Raw genomic sequence first — 19,872 nt, forward strand, 5'->3', positions numbered from 1 at the left:
TTTTTGTTCTGTGATAAATATAATCACTGTTATTTTGTTGCTTTCTAAGAGCCAAAATTAAAGAGACACCAACTTTCTAATAACCAATTGCTTTTCCACATAGCTGTGACCTTTGCAATAGTCTCAGTGTTGAAGAAGAATGCAAACATAACTTGCATTGGATTTGGACAAAATTAGTGAAATCAAAAATAGGGACTACTTGGGATTTGAAAGACAATTAAAACTCTCATTTCAGTCTCACTTCTTGTGAGGGTAAAATGCGATCGCTGAAAAAAAAAGTCTTTTTTTGAACGTTTTCCAATCTCAGGGTGGAAAGCTGTGTTCAGCACAATTTGCTTGTAATAAAAAGGTCAGGAATAGTGCAACTTTCATACAGCCTTGCAGCACAGAGTATGACGGCAGCATAATAAACAGTGAAGAGAAATGATAGCTGACCTGCAATGTGCTCCTAATTCCCCTAGGTGGCAGGATAGAACTTGTGTGCTTCTTTCTGGGGACCTGAGCTTCATCTAGTATGTATATCCAAAGCAAATAGTGGCATCATTTGAGGAAGTGTTAGTTTTTGAGAAGGAGAAGAAGAAAAAAACTTGATTTGGATGCAACAATGCAAAAGCATTTCCCCCAAAAAACAAAACAAATCCCCAAAACCGTGTGCCCTTGAACTGTAAAATTACACATACTTTTCTGATATTGCCTGATAGGAATGTTTAGTTTGGCTTTGTGTAATGTTCCATTTGGAAAGAGTTATGCAGGGATAGTGAACAGGTTGGTTAGTAGAATGCTTTGTAAAAGAACTAGCAGGACCCCCCAGACTATGTCCAATTCTTCATTCTTGACTGCTTACTTCTTCCATCTTGACACACAAGTCTTAATGCAAGCTCTAAAAATGCTAGATGGATTTTGTTTTCCAAAGAACCTTGCCACACAAGCCACCCAGGAGCAAAGTGCACTGAGGTCCAACTCTATATGGGTCCAAATGATGTTGCATAGGATGGGTAAGGAGTACATTGTAGCTATTCTTTGCCATCAGCCCCAGTGGTTTTTTTTTTTTGGTGATAGATTGCTTTCTCTTGGAATTACATTAGTTTTGATATTACATGCAAATCCTATAAAGGGATTTCAAGAAACAGATTGATAGAGCAAAAACTCAGTAAAATAAATACAGTAAAAAAAATCAGAATGATATCAAATGAACTTTGTGCAGTGGAATTTGGTATGAATGTTGGCAAGAGAAGGAAATATGGCTACTGAGAGGAAGAGGTATTGAGAGCACATAGATGAGACAAAATAGGATAGAAAAGTGATCTTGGGTTTCTGGGGGATGTAGTCCCCCCAGAGTAACTTTTCTGAGCTCTGGGACATAAGAGAAGAAAATACAGGGAGAGTGGAATAGAGAGCAGAACTTTTAAAAGAAGCAAATCTTGAAACAAATGTAACAAAAAGGAGTGGCAGGTAGCAAGTTGTGATATTTATGAGGAGAAGCAATGTGAATATGGTGATAGTGAGATCTTAATGTAGATCATCAACAGGAAGAGTTTTTTTTTAAATGTGGAATTTCCAGTCATTACACTTTGAACTTGCATGGTTTTCACTGTGGTATCACTACCAATTCCTTATATTTCTCAGACGTTTATAATATAATATAATATAATATAATATAATATAATATAATATAATATAACCATCCAAGTCAAATGTGTATTATGTATATATCTATGTTCTGTCAATTAATGGCAAAACCATATTTTGGGCATTGTAAGAACTTTCTCTGTATTGCAGGAATATTACTTCAGTGGAAGTAAAAATATTCAGGGGAAGGCAGGAACAAACCCCCTCTGGAAAAATGTCAAGAAAACTCTGAAAATGACTTGAAAAAACACAATAAAAACAACAAGAGATAAGAGGTCACTCAAAGGTTTTGCTAAATATTTTTAACATGTATCGGTTGAACTGATGTCTAGGAGAGAGAAGGTGGAATGTCAGTAGCAAACTTACATAGAAGGGGAAGTGGAGTGAGTGTCTCTGATATCTTCTGGCTATTTAAAACCAGGTTCAGGTATCACTTAGAGAAGCCCTTGATGGAAAGAGGGGGAAACTCTCACTCTACAGATCTTGTTGGCCTACAGTTCTCATGAGCCCTAGCCAGTCATGAGGAATTGGGGAACTGGTAGTCCAAAAAACTTTTGCAGGATCACAGTTTCCTACCCCAGCTCTAGTATTTATGGTCCCTGTGTATAGTGTCCAGCTGTGTCATGGTTTGATAACAACCTTCTTGGCATGAATCCCAACGTAAGCGTTTGGATTTTGCATTTTCAAAACTGGTTTTTAAATTTGTTTTTTTAATCTGCTTGTAACAAATGTTTTTATTTATTTTATTATGCATTGCTTTGGGAATCCAAAGCCTCTGGGAAAAGAAACACAAAATGTCAAAAAGGGTTCCATCTGCTACAAAAAAGTGAAACATCTGTGGATGTCATTAACTGTTTTTCGGCTGTGTTGAGCACATAGCAGCAGCTTCAAAGTAGAAATATTCTCCATTCTAAATGGATATTGAATGAATGAAGATTGTGATTTCATTGGAAATGTGCATCTACCTTTCCACTAAGCTGTTAACTTCAATATTTTATACTTAACTAACATTTTCCAGAATGAACATGCTTAACATGTAAGTCAGCCTTCAACTACTAAGAATAGGGAGAGTAAGGCAAGTGCCGATTTGAATTCTGTACAAAATCTGCAAGGCGCTTAACTATTGGCCTGTGAGTAAAACACACACTTCTCCTGTCTACTTCATTGTCGCTTCAGTACCTACAACACACAATAAGACACAGTGTGGCAATACTGGAATGATATTGGAGTGATATTCCTCCTCTACCATTTAGATATTGGAGTGATATACCTCCTCTACCATTTAGTAAAGCCACATGTATGGTTATAAAAGTAAATGCAAAAGTTATAATTTAAAAAAGAGTGATGTTGCCCCTTAAGTTACCTTTTTATTGTAATAGTTTAAATTTGGTTATTGGGAATTGGATGCATTCCAGATGTTATTAAACGACATCTCCAAGCATTCCTCAGACTTGGCTGCTTGGAGCTGCCCTTCATCAGTGTCTGGATGGATGCACAGTCCTCATCCTTGAACCAGTGATTTGCACACTTTATATCATATGTCCACACTTTATATTATACCACACTACACTGTTATAGTGTTGTTATTCCACTTTAACTGCTATGCCTGCCTTCTGTGGGATTCTGGGGTTTGTAGTTTAGTGATGCCTAAGAGCTCTTTGGCTGAGAATTCTAAATGCCCTTCCCTAGACTGTAAATCCCAGGATTCCACAGGAGGCAGCCTGTTAAAGTGGTATAATTGTGCTATAACAGTGTAGTGGTGAACATTATATGACTCAAGGTAGTTTCAGTTTCTGAAGGAGTAGCCATATTTAGTCTGTTGCAGCAAGAACAACAATTCAAAGTGCTGGTGCTGACCTGTAAAGTCTTGTACAGCTTGAGTCTAGGTTATTTGAAGGACTGCATCTCTCTTTATAAGCCCACCAGAGAGGTAAGATCGGAGAGGTCCTTCTCTTTGTCAACACCCTCTGAGGTTCTTTTGGTGGGAATAAGGGAGAGGGCCTTCTTGGTGGCTGCTCTCAGGGTCTGGAATTCCCTCCCTAGAGAGGCCAGGATGGCCTCATCCCTGCTCTCCTTTTGGCAACAGGTAAAAACATTTTTATGCTGTCAGGCTTTTTAAACCTGATGATTAAACTTTCAAATGCTATGTAAGTCAGATGTCAGGTTTGTATACAACCTTTAGTACATTTAAATATTTTAATGTGTAATTGTTTTAAATTCTTTACTTGTTTTATAAATTTTATATTGTTTTTACACTGTACAGTTTTAAATTTGTTAGCTGCCTTGAGTCCATATATTGGGAGAAATGTGGGATATAAGTAAGTAAGTAAGTAGCAGCAGCAGCAGCGACAACAACAAACACTCCTGGCTGCTCTAATAATTGTCTGCCAGGTTTTTCAATTGTCATTTCCCTTAGAGTTCAAGGCAATGGACATAGCTCTCCTCTTGTCCACATGATCTTCTCAACAACCTTGTGAGGTAGGTCTAGCTAAGAGTAAGAGGTTGGGCCAAGTTCATCCAGTGGGTTACATACTGTACCTATACATTCCCACTCTATCTCAAACGTTGTGTATTGCATTATATTCCTGAAAGGCTGGGTGGCACTTCTTGCAGTTGATGAAGTGGACTGAAGTCCAGGAATGTTCATGTCCTAATGAATTCATTAATTCTTAAGGTGCTATCAAACTCTTTGCTGTTAAAATCTGAGATAATTGTGAGCATGCAGTATCACTTTCAAAAAGAGAGATCATTTTCTTGCCTGCTAAAGGAGGCAAGCAGCTGTTATATTTTAAGCAAATTTCACATATACCACACTCACTTGCCTTTTTATGAACATAAATATAAATGGTACCCTTTTTGCCTTTGTCTTTATAGAGTACAAATATGCTTTTTGCACCAGATGATTTAACTTTTAACTGGAACTCCCCTGTTCCATGAATTCAAATTAAAAAATATATATCCTTGGTAAAAGTGTGCTGCATCAGCAGGTCCAGCTCTAATGAGGTTCCATTTTTAAAACCAAAAGCAAAACCCCGAAACAGGTTAACCGCAGTGTGGCTGAGAACAAGGGCCAGGGCTTTTTATCAGTCATTTTATGTAAACTGGATCTTTGGAGTTTCCTGGACAGCTGCCCTCCTCTCTTTGAAGTGCTATGCCCGGTTGATGCCCGTAATGAAATACATAAGTATGTGTTATGTAATAAAACTAAAATAATAGGAAGGAGGCCAATTGGTTATAATGATGTGGAAGCTTAGGCCATGTAGCACTTGTAGGAAAGTTCTATGAGTAGTTACAGTGTAAAATTTCCCCCCTAAAACAGCCTCTGAAGCATTTCAGTAAGTGTAGAATTATAAGGTAAGCAAGGTGAAAGTAATTTTATTGTTTAGGTGTTATAAATCTGTCTATCAACAGCATTTTTCTACAGTTCACTAGCAGTGTGAACTATACAGATGTAACAGTGCTAAAAGTCTAGGCTGCGATGCTGTAAGATCTAAATCAAATAAGTATTAAAACCAAGTGGGGTGGTAAATGTTTTGTTGTGATCAGTGTGTTACACTGAACACAATTATAAGATAAACTTTATTGACTGCTAAATTATCTTCCCTAGCTTTCCTCACCCCCCTTCCTTGCTTTTAATATAGAACTGATTTTAATCTTATGTCTGCTTTTCCTCATGTTGCTCCCTTACATGTCAGTCCTATATCCCCCCAAAATAGGCCCTCTACTCTAGAGCTAGTTGAAGGTGGGGGAACTTTGCCATAGCAAGCATTCTAAGTCAAGAATGAAATGGCAAGGATGGTCTTTTCAGATAACCAGTTTACAGGACTTATAACCCATTATAGTAATGCATTCTTTTTGCTCGTTTATTGCATGGAATATTGTGCTTTCTCAACTCAAACCATATATTTGTGTGTTTCTCTCTGATTTGAATGGGGATACCAGCAATGGTGGTGGTGGTGGTGGGGAAAGAGCTTACTCTTGCTCTACTTTTTCTAGATTGAAATTGTTTCAAAATAATGAAACACTTTAGAATATTATCAGGGGCATTTTCAGGAGGTGCGGACTACACTGGGTGACACCTCACAGGGGAGTGTCTCCTGGTATACTTGTGGGAGGGGGCAGCCTTCCAGTTTGTACTTCTGTGCCTCTCTATGGGTAGATTGGGACTTCTGGAGACTGAAGTTCCCAAGGAGGACCCAGTCCACCTGTCCCACCCACCCACAGGTGACAAGGAAGATAGCTGGGATGCTGTCAACATGCCATGGTGAAAACCTGGAAGTGGCTCTGTTTGCTGAATAATGTCTGGTCCATTTTGAGAGTTGCGAACAAGGTAGACTGGAACGGCCAGAGACATGAATGGTCCCTTTGGGTGTCCCAGTCCACCAGCCATTGGCGGCAAGTAGACCAGAGCCTTTCTCTTCCAGAGTGGCCCAATGTACTCTTGGAGGACCATTGGTCTAGCTGAGGAGGGGGATGCCAGGTAGCTTGGGTATGACAGCATGAGTTACCACACTGAGGTGACACCAACCCTAGTGACACCACTGAATTCTGTTCATAATTAAGGGAATTATGTATTTCCTGTGATTAACTTTTATTCCCTCCCACAACAGGATTTCTGCACAAGTATGAAATAATGCATGCTGAATACAGGGATAAGGAAAACTATGTACAGTCGCCCTTCCTTTTTCACGGGGGATCTGTTCCAGACCTCCTCGTGAAAATGGAGTTTTGCATATATTCAAGCCCCATTCATTCGCCCTCTGTTTGTCTCTCATGCATAAGCGAGGGATTCAAGTCTGAAGACTGCAAGAATGGAGAGAGGACTGTAGTATGTCAAACAGATGTCTTTAACAACCGCTGCAAAATCTGCATGATACTCATTATCTAGTTTAACCCTTAATGTTCTCATAACATCCTTTTGCTAATGACTGTGGGCCAAACTAGATATTAAGGGGAATGTATATTCCTTGCAATTAACCCATTTTCCCCTCCCATTATGAGATTATATAGAGATAGTGTCTCAACAATCAGACCTGCAATTTAAACTTATGTTATTTTCTAATGATCAGTCACAAAATAAGGCCCACTGGACCCTTGGTATTCACTGGGCTATGAGGACTCTCCATTGATACCAAAATCAATGGATGTTCAAGTCCCATTAAATTCAATGGCATAGGAACATTGTATCCTTTATATAAAATGGCAAAATCAAGATTTGCTTTTGGAACATCCCCCCCCCAGTATTTTCAAGCTTAGAATGGTTGAATCCACGGATAAGACATTCATGGATACAGAGGGCTAACTGTATGTTAAATGATACATCAGTACACAGATATAAGATGAGGAAACTCATATGACATGAAAAATACATCTGTATTTCAGGTAATACCTCTTCTAGAACCACGCCAAAGTGTTTGAGCCTGTGATGTATGTGGCAGATTTCTGCCTGAATCTATCCTATATTATTCTGCCTACCATATTAAATCTGCAAAGACAGAAGCTGCGTAGAAGCTTAAACTTGCTAGACGTAAGGCAAAGTCTGAAGAAAGCTCTTGACAGGTTCATGGGCAGTCATTAACTGGAGCCCTTATCTTGAGTGGTTGTTGAGGTGAAACTATCAAGTGGCTTCTTTACACTTTGCTTTAAGAACAGTGTTATCACTTATGTGAGTTTAAGGGCTCTCTGTCTCATGTGTTGGAGAGCACATGACAGAGTAGACAACAGTGGGATAGAAGGTCAAATAATTTGACTTGGTATTTGGCAGCTTCCTTTTTGCTGCCTTCAACACTCAGACAGTGCTTTCTGAAAACTTTAAGATTTAAAGTTTAAATGATACTGGTGGTAGTTGTTAATAATAAAATCACATAATTAAAATTTGATTTTTAATCTGAAACCTGCTGATACCACTGGCTATCTTTTAATATTACATGCTCCCATTTCTCCTTTATATTAGGTAGAGATCACAAATGATGTACAGTCTTTGATACTCATCATGCTGGCTGTCATGTTAGCCAAAATGGTCGGCGACTGGTTTAACACATCTTTATACAGTTCTTTACTGAAGCTGAAATGCATCCCCTATTTAGATGCTGAGCCATTTGTTTGCCACAGGGAAAACTGGTGAGTGTTTCTTATTTTTAATCTGTGCTGCATGCTCCCATTGGTCTCACGTTGAGAGGAAGGTAGTATATAAATTATAATCCTGCTCCCTGTTAATAGGTTTTCCAAGAGTCAGTGAAATGTGTGGATTTCTTTAGTTGTCTGACTTCAAAGGATTACTGCTGTGTGTCACCTTTTCTGTTTTAGGGACTATCATATGGCTGGAAGGGCCCTGCTGGCAGTGCCAGGAATATCCACCCCTTTCCTCCCCCTTATACAAGATGTCATGAGTCTGTAGTGAAGCCACAGTGAGGTCATGGGAAACGTTTTCTGTTTTAAAACTGAACTGAGTTCTCCATTGTGTGAAAACTTCAAGTTAGCATTATTTGTTCTAATAGCTCAGGGTCACCCTGAAGTTCACTAAACCATTTGAAACCAGAGATGTGCAACTTTTGGGCATTTGGGGATCATGTTGTCCCCTATGACTATACCTGGATGCAAAAAACAAAACAACAACAGTAACAAAAACCAACATATTTTTTGCACACTAATGCCTTTCAGGGGGTTAGGGGGGCAATTTTACTATGTTTTGGGCCCACTTGGCTGTTTTAGGTTCAGGAAATGCTTTTTTTAACAAAAATAACAGGAAGTAACCTAGAAGGCAACTTGCAATTCATTTGCTGGGCCTTCCATGAGCTTAAAATGGTTTACCCCCACCTCCTCAGTGAAATTGTCCTTGTGCACCCTAGCCAAGCTTTGAGAGCATTTTGGTTCTTTTACCTCTTTTATTTTTTTGGGAAAATGTTGCTTATATGTCACACTTTCCCCACTAGTGGTTTAAACTAGCTAGTGCTTCTTAAGTTAGGGCATAAGGGAGCATGGGTAAAACAAAAATGGGTGCTTCATTCTGCTTACCTGCAGCCTTAGTAAGTGGACGGAATGGGGAGTTAAAAATTAAAGTTTGTGCATAAAATGCTAGATCATATTTAATTTATATCTGAAGTGGGCCATACATAGAGAGCACGAATGCTATGGGAAAACAGAACAGACACAGGTAGTTAGTGCAGTAAATGGATACAAACAGTGTATAGAGATTTAAAACATCCACACAAACATATGTAGAAAGAGGCTGTTCTTATTGTGTGTGTGTGTTTTTTTTTTTTTTTTTAAAAAACATGCTTTTCGCAGAAACAAAGAGGACACTTATTTCATGGCCCTTGATCTCATATGTGAAGGAGACACTCAGTGTATCTCTTTTTTAGTATGCTAACAATAGCAAACTTCCCCTGAACAAATCTTGCCAGGAAAACACCATGATAGGTTCATCTTAAGGCCACCATAATTTGGAAGGACTTGAAGGCACACAACAACAGCAACAAGAAGCAATATATTAGAGATGAGAAAGGGTAATCTATTTATGGTGGCCCTTTCTTCAGCCAAGGTTGGAGGCATCAAAGGTTTTGCGTTTTCCATTAATTAACCCATGACCAAAAGATATAATTGCTTCCTAAGTATTAACTGTTGTCTAGAAGTACTTATTCCTGATCATGCAAGTTTGTTGTATTTTTGATCCTGGCTAATCAAGGTGTATGTAATTCAACAGTATGCTGTGACTTCCAGTTGTGCCGCACTTTTTGCTATAAACAGCCCCCTTCCTTTTATAAAAACAAGCTCGCTGGAATGCTCAGAACTGCTGCTTGCCAAGGAGTGCTTTTTAATGAGGGCAAGAGCACTTGAACACATCTACAACTTGGCAACTCTTCCTACTTTTATAAGCCACTATGCACTTCAAGAGAGAAAATATCTTACAGCCTACCTTTTAATGGAATAAGTTGAGTTAAGAGCTGAGTGAATCTGGTGCTTGTTCTGTTCTAGCTTAATGTGAGCCATGTCAAAAGTCTCTGGGTGTTTCTGCATGATATGTCATATAAACCTGATTTTGAGAGCCAAGAATTCTTGCTATGTTAAAATCATTTAACATTGTATATTAGAACATTGGTTGTATTACATAGTTAATATTTTGATATTACCTCTTCCAAAATGCTGACTTGGACTTCTAGAAGCTGGGATTTGTATATACATCTTTTAATTGGAGTGAAATGAATTTATTGAAAAATCACTCACATTTCCAAATTTGTATATAGATATCTGTCACTTTCAAATTAAACACAGGTTAGGGATGTTCTGTGTTTTAACATGGTATGTGTGAGAAAGTGTGCAATAAAGGGCGAATGAGAGAGCAAAAAACAGAATTAATGAACACATTAATTTAGAAGACCAGAATTATGTTTCAGATGTAAAAATAAAGTTGGCCATTTGACACTGCTCCTGTGGCACAGACATGTACCTGCTCATATAATAAAGCTGTGATATGGTCTTTGCTTGCAGATTTCCCAGACAATATCTAGAATTGCTGGTCAAACCCACAGGGCATAAGTTTGCTCTCTTATAAATTTTGAGGGAAGCTTGTAATGTGGGCTTCTGTGTATGTACACATATTATTAAGCATAGAGAAATACTAGGTGAGATCTTATGGTCATAAATGCTCAAATGGAAAGGAAGTCATGATGCATGGATGCTGCTTAAAGGTGAGATAGTGAAGGTAGAGTTGCAAGCAATTCCAGTGTGGGAGAAAATTGGGAGGTTTCTAAAGAAATCAGAGTGGATGTACAAAGAACTATCAGATGAGATGCAAGCTTAAAGGAAACATATGTGTCATGTGTGGCAGTTGGAGAGCCAGGACAGCATTGTAGTGAAAATTAACTATTGCTTTATTCTGGATTCTAAGGGGATTATCACACAGAGGCTTACTGTGCTGAAATCATTGGCTAAATGCTTCAGAAGTGTGGAGGTGTGGTAGCTGGTCGTGCTTCTGAAGCATCACTGAAGCGTGTCCCCTCGCCTCTCCCACTTGATGAAGTGTTCACGGAGCAGCCATTTCTTTAATAATGGGAAGTTTCGTTATTAAAGAAATGGCTGCTCTGCAAATGCTTAATTGATGGGAGAGGAGTGGGGCACCTCAGTGATGCTTCAGAAGCATGACTGGCTACCACACCTCTGCATTTCTGAGGTGTTTAGCCAACAATTTCAGCATGGTAAGCCTCAGTGTGATAATCCCCTAAAACACACAAAACTACCCCACAACAGTTGGAATCAACTCTGTCTTTTCCCAAGTTAAAAAACACTTGAAAAGTCCTTTGTCCAGCCCCCTCCCCACACTTGTAGCCTGCACCATTTGTCCACTTCAAAGATGTGATTTGACGTTTGCTCCTTCTCAATTTCTATCTCTCTACCATCTCCCAGGAAAGGCAGGCACCATCATAAACAGCTCAGCTTTCCTGCTACAGTCATCTGCTTCAATCTACAGTGTGCCCACGCCATACATGGATGGCAAGCCCCATAGTGTGTGTCCACACCGCGTGGGAGCGCATCCCATTCATACAAATGGGACTTGAGGTCCTGTGTTTTTTGCCTTATGGTATGTGTGTGTGTGTCCAGAATGGCTCCCCCACATATTAGCAAGGGCAGACTGTACAATCCCCCTCGATTCCTCCCCCCATACACAATACTTTGATGTCAGATTCCTATGAATTTATAGGAATATGACAATATGTAAGAAATGAAAGAAAAGGGAAATCACCAAAGAAGAATTCAAACAAATAGCCAGTGGTGTCACTGGCTGTGTGTGTGTGTGTGTGTGTGCGCAAACTGCACCAGGTGACACCCTAAGGGGGGGTTGACACCACTGCTCCTCAAATATTTGCGTTGAGAAAGAAATGGGATGCACCATTCGCCTGTTTTTATTTAAAATGCTGTAAGAGATGGTATGAATGGGGTGAGGCTCAGTGAGAGAAGAAAGGAGAGGCCCCATTTTTTTTAAAAAAAGTTTAATTTTAATTTTTAATTTTTTTTAATTTAAAATTTTTATTCCTTTAGAGTTTTCTTTAAAGACATCACATTTTACCAAATTTTTACTTTAACTACATGAAACTATACATATGTAAATACATCTAAACTGTGCATATGGTAGTGCAATTTAAAGGTATAATTTTAATTTTACTAGTTTTTATGTCACAACTATTACTATTACATTCAGTGATACATAGGAATTATGATTTCTGAGTAACATTAATACAAAAACATTACTAAAGATTTTCTAGATGTGATAATGGGACGAGGTCAATGGCGGTGGTGGCACCATGAGTTAATGCTACCCTAGTGACACCAATGCAAATAATCTACATTTGTAGGGAGTGTGATGGAGTTTCCTTCTTTGGAGATTTTGGAGGCTAGATGGCCATCTGTTGGGAGTGCTTTGATTGTGATTTCCTGCATGGCAGGGGGTTGGACTAGATGGCTCTTGTGGTCTCTTCCAACTCTGATTCTATGATTCCATGAAAAGAAAAAAGAAGACATTTTCTATGTCTCCCTTATTCCATTATACTTTTGGAAAGAACAAAAGCTAAGTACATTCATATATACTTATACTTTATTTTAACTTTCACGCTAACCTTTATTTCCCTGGGTCAGAATCTTATTGGCCTAAACATCATTAGTACTAACTAAAGTAGAACTTTGGATCAATTAGATCTGCCTACACCAGGGGTAGGCAATCTTTTTGAGCCGGGGGCCGGGTTGCTGTCCCTCAGACAACTGGGGGGCCGAAGCCAAAAAATAAATAATTAAATAATTAAAAAAAAATTAAATATATAAATCAACCAGGACAAATGTAGGACAAAATTTTCAAATGGAAGACACTTTTTTTTAAAAAAATGGAGGACACGCAAAAAAAATTGCTGATTTTTAAAAAAATGTTAATATAAATGCATGTTTCTGAGGCTTCTATAGACAATTGCCCCCCAAAGGCCCTGGTGGCAATCGGTGGCAGGACCGGGCTGGGGCCAGTCCCAAGGCCTTGCCGGGCCGCATCCGGCCCGCGGGCCACAGGTTGCCTACCCCTGACCTACACTTTAACTCACTATTCAGCAACTGATTCAGTCTACTCTAGTTATGACTAACCAACAGGATTGCAGTTATATGTGTTTGTCTCTGAACTGAATGTGATTTTTATTGTTCATATTTATTTTTGTTTCCTGACAAAAATAAAAAAGAGTAAGCTCTAGTTAAAGAAAGTGTGTGTGTGTGTAAAGTCACCATGAGCTTCATATTGTTCACACAGCCTTTTGCAAGGCTGGTATGGACTCAATACATTCCTTTTCCAAAAAGAGTCAGGTTGTAATTCCTTTGGAAGAATAGCATAACAAAAGGCAAACAGGTGCCAGAATAAAACAGCTGTGCTCTGTGATTGAAGGCTGTGTCTTTGATGGCATCCTACCAGAACACCCTCACCCTCCAAGTAGCATGGGCACTAGCCTTCTTGACTGGAATGATTCTGGAAATTGTCGTAAAATAAGCACATTTTCTTTACCTCCTGCCTACCATTCTGAAAAGCCTCACCAAACAAAATCATTTCTTTTTCTATAGAAAGAAGCTCACAGTGGCCTCATAGGGAATAAATTTGATTCAGACTCCTGGAAGCTTTTTGTATTGCATATTTTTTCTTCTGCAGGTCACTGTAGATAACAAGCAAAGAGTGAATTCCTATTAACAGAACAACATAAATGGAATTTTTTCTGCTACCTAGAAAGAGCCTGGGGATTGCACACTAATTAATTGGAGCCTTTAGGTTACATTAATTTCCATTCAGCTGTTAGATGGAGTATTTTATAGGAGGGAGCACACAGTGAGTCCAGTCACTGGATGAGTTACTCAGCTAATTGGTTAAGGATACCATAGTATCTGGCCACCAGCTGACAGACAGAAAAACAAATCCTGACGTTTTCCACTTAAAACTGACTAAATAATCCAGCTGTGTCAATAGAGAAATTGATCAAACTGATCCACTCTTAAGATTTCTTTATATCTTAAGAACTATACTAAGTCACATGATCAAGGCAGGGAGTGGTGTGCTAGTGTCATGACTCATGAGCCTTCTGGATGTACAAGCCACGTCAGCAGTGGTTCATGTGTGTGGTAGGTGAAGGTCATGTGGGATGCAAGCTGTAATGAGAATGGTGACAACTGTTGCTGCTATAGGGCACATTTTGCTGTCTGTGTGGTTGCCAAAATGTCTTTCCCCTTGGCTCTAAGTTGTCCTATTTTCTGATTAGCCAGGTTTTATTCACGTTCTGGGGTCACACATCCAGATTTTCATGCCCATTTTAACCATCAGCTGAATCAGAAACTTCCAGAACTTCTCCCAACTATTGCCTACCTCATTTCTGGGATGTCCAAGAATACATCCTATGACGTCAGAAGGCCACAATCCTGAGATGTGACAAAGATCTGCGCCTTTGGTCTCAGCAAGGGATGGGTTCATGCTGTGGTCTCATGTAAGCTGGTGCTTCTTTGTGGTGACCTATCCAGTAAAATAATAGATGTAAGAAACCTCTATATAATTGCCAACATTTGGCTGCTTGTTGTTGTACTCCACCATTGATTTCAGCCAATAGGAACAGATATCTACACAGGTCTCCTACTGTTTGCAATTTCCTGTCAGTTTGTGTTGGGAGTTGCCTTTTTATTTTGTCATCTTTTCTTAAAAAACAAATCAACCAAGGGAGGTTCTTGCCAGAATTAAAATATAGATAATATGGTTGGGATGCTGAGAGCTTCTTAATGACTTTTGCACACCCCACAGCTGTTTTTTAAAAAACTTCTTGTGTGAAGCTTCTATTTAAGTCCAAGTTTTCATTTTACATGTGTTGAGGTAACATTGTTCCTTCTTAACCCAGATGCTTTTGTTTAACATTGAAGCCTATGTGTCACTGTGTTTAATTAATTTCATATTAATTTCAAATTGTTTAGTTATGAGTAAAATTAAATGGAATTGCTTCACGCCATGTTATATTTTAGAAATGGTTGTAATTACAAACTGCAAATAGCAAGAGGTGTAAAGACTGCAAACAACCAAACACATTAAAAGAAACCATTTTATGGAGTCAGAAATTGCCCAAGGGACACCACTGCTGATTTTAAAATACAGATCCACCATGGTGGTTATTTTATCTGTTTGGCTGTGACAGGCATGAGAAATGTCATTTTAAAAAATGGCATGATAATATATAAAATTGAATTTATATTCACATAATCAAAATACCATATTTACTTACCTGTGATCTTTTGAATCAGAAAGAATGAGGAAATAAAATAAATAATGTCATGAATATTATCACTCTGAAAATAAGAAAAGCACTCTGTTACTTGATAAAGCCTATTTTAAAGTATTTCCTTAGCTCTTATTCCACATCAGTCATTTTGATTCTTGTAGTCCTGTCCCACAGGCTAGAATGGTGTGGTGGTTTGAGAGTTGGACTAGGACTCTGAGTCCAAATCCATGCTTAGTCATGGAAACCCACTTGGTGACCTTGGGCAATCCATATTCTCTTGCTCATACAGAACAAAGCCATATAACAAACCAGTCAGACTGTGGAGGAGCAATACCTTTCCCAGAATGGAAGTACTGACATTTCTGCTGCTGTCAGAAGGTTACTTACTAACCTGAAATTAGTTTTGTTTGACACAATACTTTGCAGTGTTAAGAAAGATTTTTTTTTTACCCAGAGGAGTAAATAAAGAGATATTACACAAAAAATGGATTTAACTAGGGCCATATTTTATAGCTAATTATTTAAATAAATAATATTTTGTAGATGACATTAACCATAATCTGTTAAAGGCAGCAGCCAATGGATAGAGAACATATGCAGGCATTCCTGTCTATCCAGGCAGCAAGCCCAACATTTGGGCAACACCATCCAGACCTAGAGGGTACCAGATGTATGCCCCACTCCCCAGGACCACATCAATGTCATCCCACATCTGGAGACTTTGGAAAGCCAGTGGGTGAGAAAAGTTGAACTGCAAAGTAATCCCCTACCCCATCCATAAATCCTGAAATTCTAAACTGCAGGACTCAGGAGCAAACAATCGTCTTAAAGATGCCACTGGGTGCTTACCAAACCTGTAAATTCCTACACACCTCTGCCAACCAAGCACCACTGATTCAACCTTGTGAGTAGTAATATTTGTAGCACTAATATAACCCAGATGTGATCAAATTAACCTAGGCAATATTAGCATTTATACATAGATAAAATCAAATGAGACCAGATCAGTTTGATAAATAACCAACCATCACCCCCCCACCCAAAAACAAACAAACCCATTACCTCCCACCAATGGCAGCTGGTGGCCTCCATGTCAGTGATGTGTTTTATTTATTTATTTATTTATTTATTTATTTATTTATTTATTTATATAGTGCTGTAGATTTGCTGTACATAAAACAATAAATATATAAGCGTAAGCCTGCCTATGGTGTACAATCTAAGGAATAAAAGGATAATACATATAAAATACATAGCAATATAGGAAATGTTCAATAAAACAGGCAACAAAAGAACATCAAATAGCAAGTGTCCAGATATTTACTCAAGGTTAGGCAACTGTATACTGGCTAGTGGGCATTTTCTCTCCAACCTCTTTGCAGATCACACACCCACACAGCATGTAAAAAATGTCTGTTTTCATCACAGTTCTTCTCAAAATGGCAACTAGAAGTGACACTTCCAGACATCATTTTGAGGCTGGTGAAAACAGAGATTCTAGGAGGTTTTTGGGTGGTTGGGGTGTTTTGATAAGTTTTCATACACTGGGAGGCTTTTTTTTTTCTTTAAAAAAATAATAATTTTCAGCCTTGTGTCTAATATAGACCACCCAACATATATTGACCACCTGACCTAATGGATCAGAAACCAGGGCATCCAGACCTGATCTCAAAGCCCATTGGGTATAGAAAAAATTTAACAACATGTAAATAGCGTAAAGGTACCAGATCCTGTTTGATCTCAGAAGTTAAACATGGTCAGCTCTGGTTAATACTTGAATATGAGACTGCCAATGAGTACCAGGTGCTCTAGGCTATATTTCAGAGGAAGGAACTGGCAAAACCAACTCTGACCATTCCTTGCCCAAGAAAACCCTATGAAATTGATAGGGTCACCATAAGTTGTCGGGAAACTTGAAGGTACACCCAAACATAGGAAAACATCTAAAACATCAAATCCTAACTCTGCAAAGTTATTTAAAATAAAATTACATTGATGTCAAATCATTATTTATAGTTTAAGGGGAAAGGATATGGACTGTAACAACTATACATAGCCTTCATTGTATATCACATGACTTTCTTAAATTTGAAATAGATGCTTCTCTCTTAATTTGAAACATTTTTTTTAAAAAAAATCTACCAAGAAGTTTTATTTATTTTTTTATTTATTTCATTTGTATGCTACCTTTCTCACAGAGTGGGACCCAAGGTGGCTCACAAAAATCCTGACAATGACATTGCAAAAACAATTTAAAATCATCACATTAAAACAGTACAAAATAATGTAAAAGGCATATAAAAGTTTAAAAATAAATGAAGAATATAAGAATATGTGTAAAACTCATCAACCCACAATATGAAGCCTTCCTGCTTACACATTAAAAGCCTGTGGTCTGCTGGCAAAAGGAGAGCAGGGAGGGGGACATCCTGTTCTCCAGTCAAAGGGAATTCCAGAGTGTGGAGCTGTCACTGAGAAGGCTCTTTCTTGTGTTCTTCACCCAACTCTGTGGTGGTGGCAGGAGACTTGTAGGTTAATATGGGGAGATATGATTTCTCAGATAATCTGGACTAGGGTTTTGTAGGCCATGTCCATCACTTTGAATAGTGCTTGGAAATGAACTGGTAGCCAGCGCAGCTTTTTAAACATATAAGGGAGTTATATGCTCCCTGTAACTGGCCTCAGTTAGCCTTCTGGCCACAGAATTTTGGACTCACTGAAGTTTCCAAACAGTTTCCCAAGGCAGCATGTAGAGTGCATTACAATAGTACAAATGGGTGCAATCAAGGCATTTGTCACTGTAGCCAGATCTGACATCCCAAGGAACAGGTGCAGCTAGTGTCCTAGTTTTAGCTGTGCAGATGCATTCCTGCCCACTGCTGAAACCTTGGCATCCAGGTTCAGAGTTGAGTCCATGAGAACACCTAAACTGTGAGCCTGAGATTTCAGGGGAAATGTAATCCCATTCAGCATGGGTGCACAGTTGTGTGGCTTTTCTGATTTGGCCAACCTCTAGGGATGAAGGAGGAAAATCCCAGTTGTTGTATTAGCCTGGAGAGTGATCTGTCTGTGGACATGATTTCCTTGTCAGCCTGTTAATGTACCTCCATATAGTTGAGAGTAGCGTGCATTTGTGCACATGTGTATGAAAAGCCTTCTGAAATGCTTCAAATATTTTGCATTGTTTCTGCTCTATATGTGGTTTCTATCATTAACAGAGTGCATCTGGAATGCCATGTCACATCCTTTCAGCTAGCCGTTGGTAAACAAATGATATTTTAAATTCTCTTTAGGGAAGCAAATGACACACACATTAAATTAACCCAAACACATTTCACATTTACGTATTCATTTGTCTATGTTTGTAGTTGAACAGCCACATCTCCTCTTGTCTGTATAGCCTGAGAGAGTTGGCACTACAGAGCTCTAGGAATCTTCCTCCCCTGACCATTTTTTTTTTTTGGTGGGACAGAGTAATGTTAGTCGTATAGACGAAACTATACAGGCTTCTAGTCCTATAAAGAAGTTTCAGCCAAAGAAACATTATTTTGCTGAGGATCACACTTAAATCCTACTTTCTAGAAGCAGAACCCTTGTTTCTGAATTATAGTGCTCAGGCCGCAGTTGGCTGAATAATTTCCCATGGAACATTTCCCCTGTATACTGATAATTTAGCATTTCAGGGAACAGGCTAGAAGCTATTTCTAGATCTAATTTTCTATGTGCAAAGAATTCAAGAGACAGGGTATGGTACATTATTTACTTAAGGGAACTTCTTCTTGCAGTCTGAAATAGTATAACCTACTCTGACATATATTTGCCTCTTTTGCAGTTCATAAGGAGTAGGAATAAGATATATAGATCAGTAAGTATTACCTAGCATACTTAAGCCAGTCTGTGTTCAAGTCTTCATAGGCTCAAGAAAGTAGCCCGTAAATATCAGCCAGGTTCAAATTCTCACCCAGAATGAAGCACCCTGAGTGTTGTTGGACTGGTTGCCATCTCTTAGCCTCACTGGTATAGTGGTCATCATGCCAGCTGTATAGTGATGTTTCAAAGGAGAATTAAAAATGCAGGTAAATGTATTGACATTCAAATTCTATCAACTTTCACCTCAACCAGGAGCATATCTTTTACAAAGCTCATGGGTCTTGTCCAGTCAGGATGAAGCCACCTTAAAATATTTGGATTAAAATTGGCATAGTTCATAGTTATACAATATTTCCGGGGAAAAAACAACAACACCACACACACCCCCCACACTTTCCTTGTAGCTACTGCAAAGATTGCAATGAAAGCTGGAAGGAACAGGGGTGTATTGGGGTTTTGACCCCATGAGCCCTGGTTCTATTACACAGTGGTCAGTCTAAAGTACAGTACTGGGTTGTTGGGGGACAGGAGGAGGATGAAAGGTGTCCAGAGCTCTGTGGAGAAAGGATGGGATTAGGGTGGCTTTTATACATAATTAAAAAGGGAGACAGTTTTGAATAAAATCTATATATGTTTGTATGTGTAGATACAAATTTAGAAAGAATTATTATAATTTAATGGGAGCATGATACATTTCACCATAGAGGGTACTGAGGAAGGTTCTGAGCAGTTGATCTGAGTGTCTGCTTAGTCTGCTATCCTAGTGCTAGAATCTGGTGGGCTTCTTCAAGGTATGCATTCTCCTTTCACTCATGTCTCATTATCTTTTTTTCCTTCTTTATTTTATTTAAGGCATTTCTTTATTGCTTCTCAACCCACCGCCTACCCCTAAGCAAATGTACAGTAGGTAAAAAACACTATAAAAACTTTAAATAACTAAAACCCAAACATTGGGCTTCAGTTCCCAACAACACTAGCCACTTTAGCCTTTTGACAGAAAAGGGGACCCCACAACAGCTCTTCACCTAGAGGACTATTTTCTGTAAATGATGACATGTGGCCACTGTAAGTAATATATCAGGGCAAATAAATAATCTCCTCTAAT

At 38.7% G+C, this 19,872-nt stretch overlaps 1 protein-coding gene across 1 annotated transcript in view; it reads left to right on the forward strand.

Annotated features, from left to right (window-relative positions):
- The window catches only part of LOC149317300 (chloride channel protein C-like), a 77,501-nt gene that overhangs the window by 34,253 nt on the left and 23,376 nt on the right, over positions 1–19,872 (forward strand). The window contains exon 12 of the mRNA XM_089518856.1: positions 7,583–7,749. Coding sequence (XP_089374982.1) covers positions 7,583–7,749 — 167 coding nt within the window. The remainder of the gene's footprint in view (positions 1–7,582; positions 7,750–19,872) is intronic.

This window comes from Sceloporus occidentalis, unplaced genomic scaffold (genome assembly GCF_023333645.1).
Source record: "Sceloporus occidentalis isolate IW3139 unplaced genomic scaffold, rSceOcc1.0.p SCAF_3, whole genome shotgun sequence".
Classification (NCBI taxonomy): Eukaryota; Metazoa; Chordata; class Lepidosauria; order Squamata; family Phrynosomatidae; genus Sceloporus; species Sceloporus occidentalis.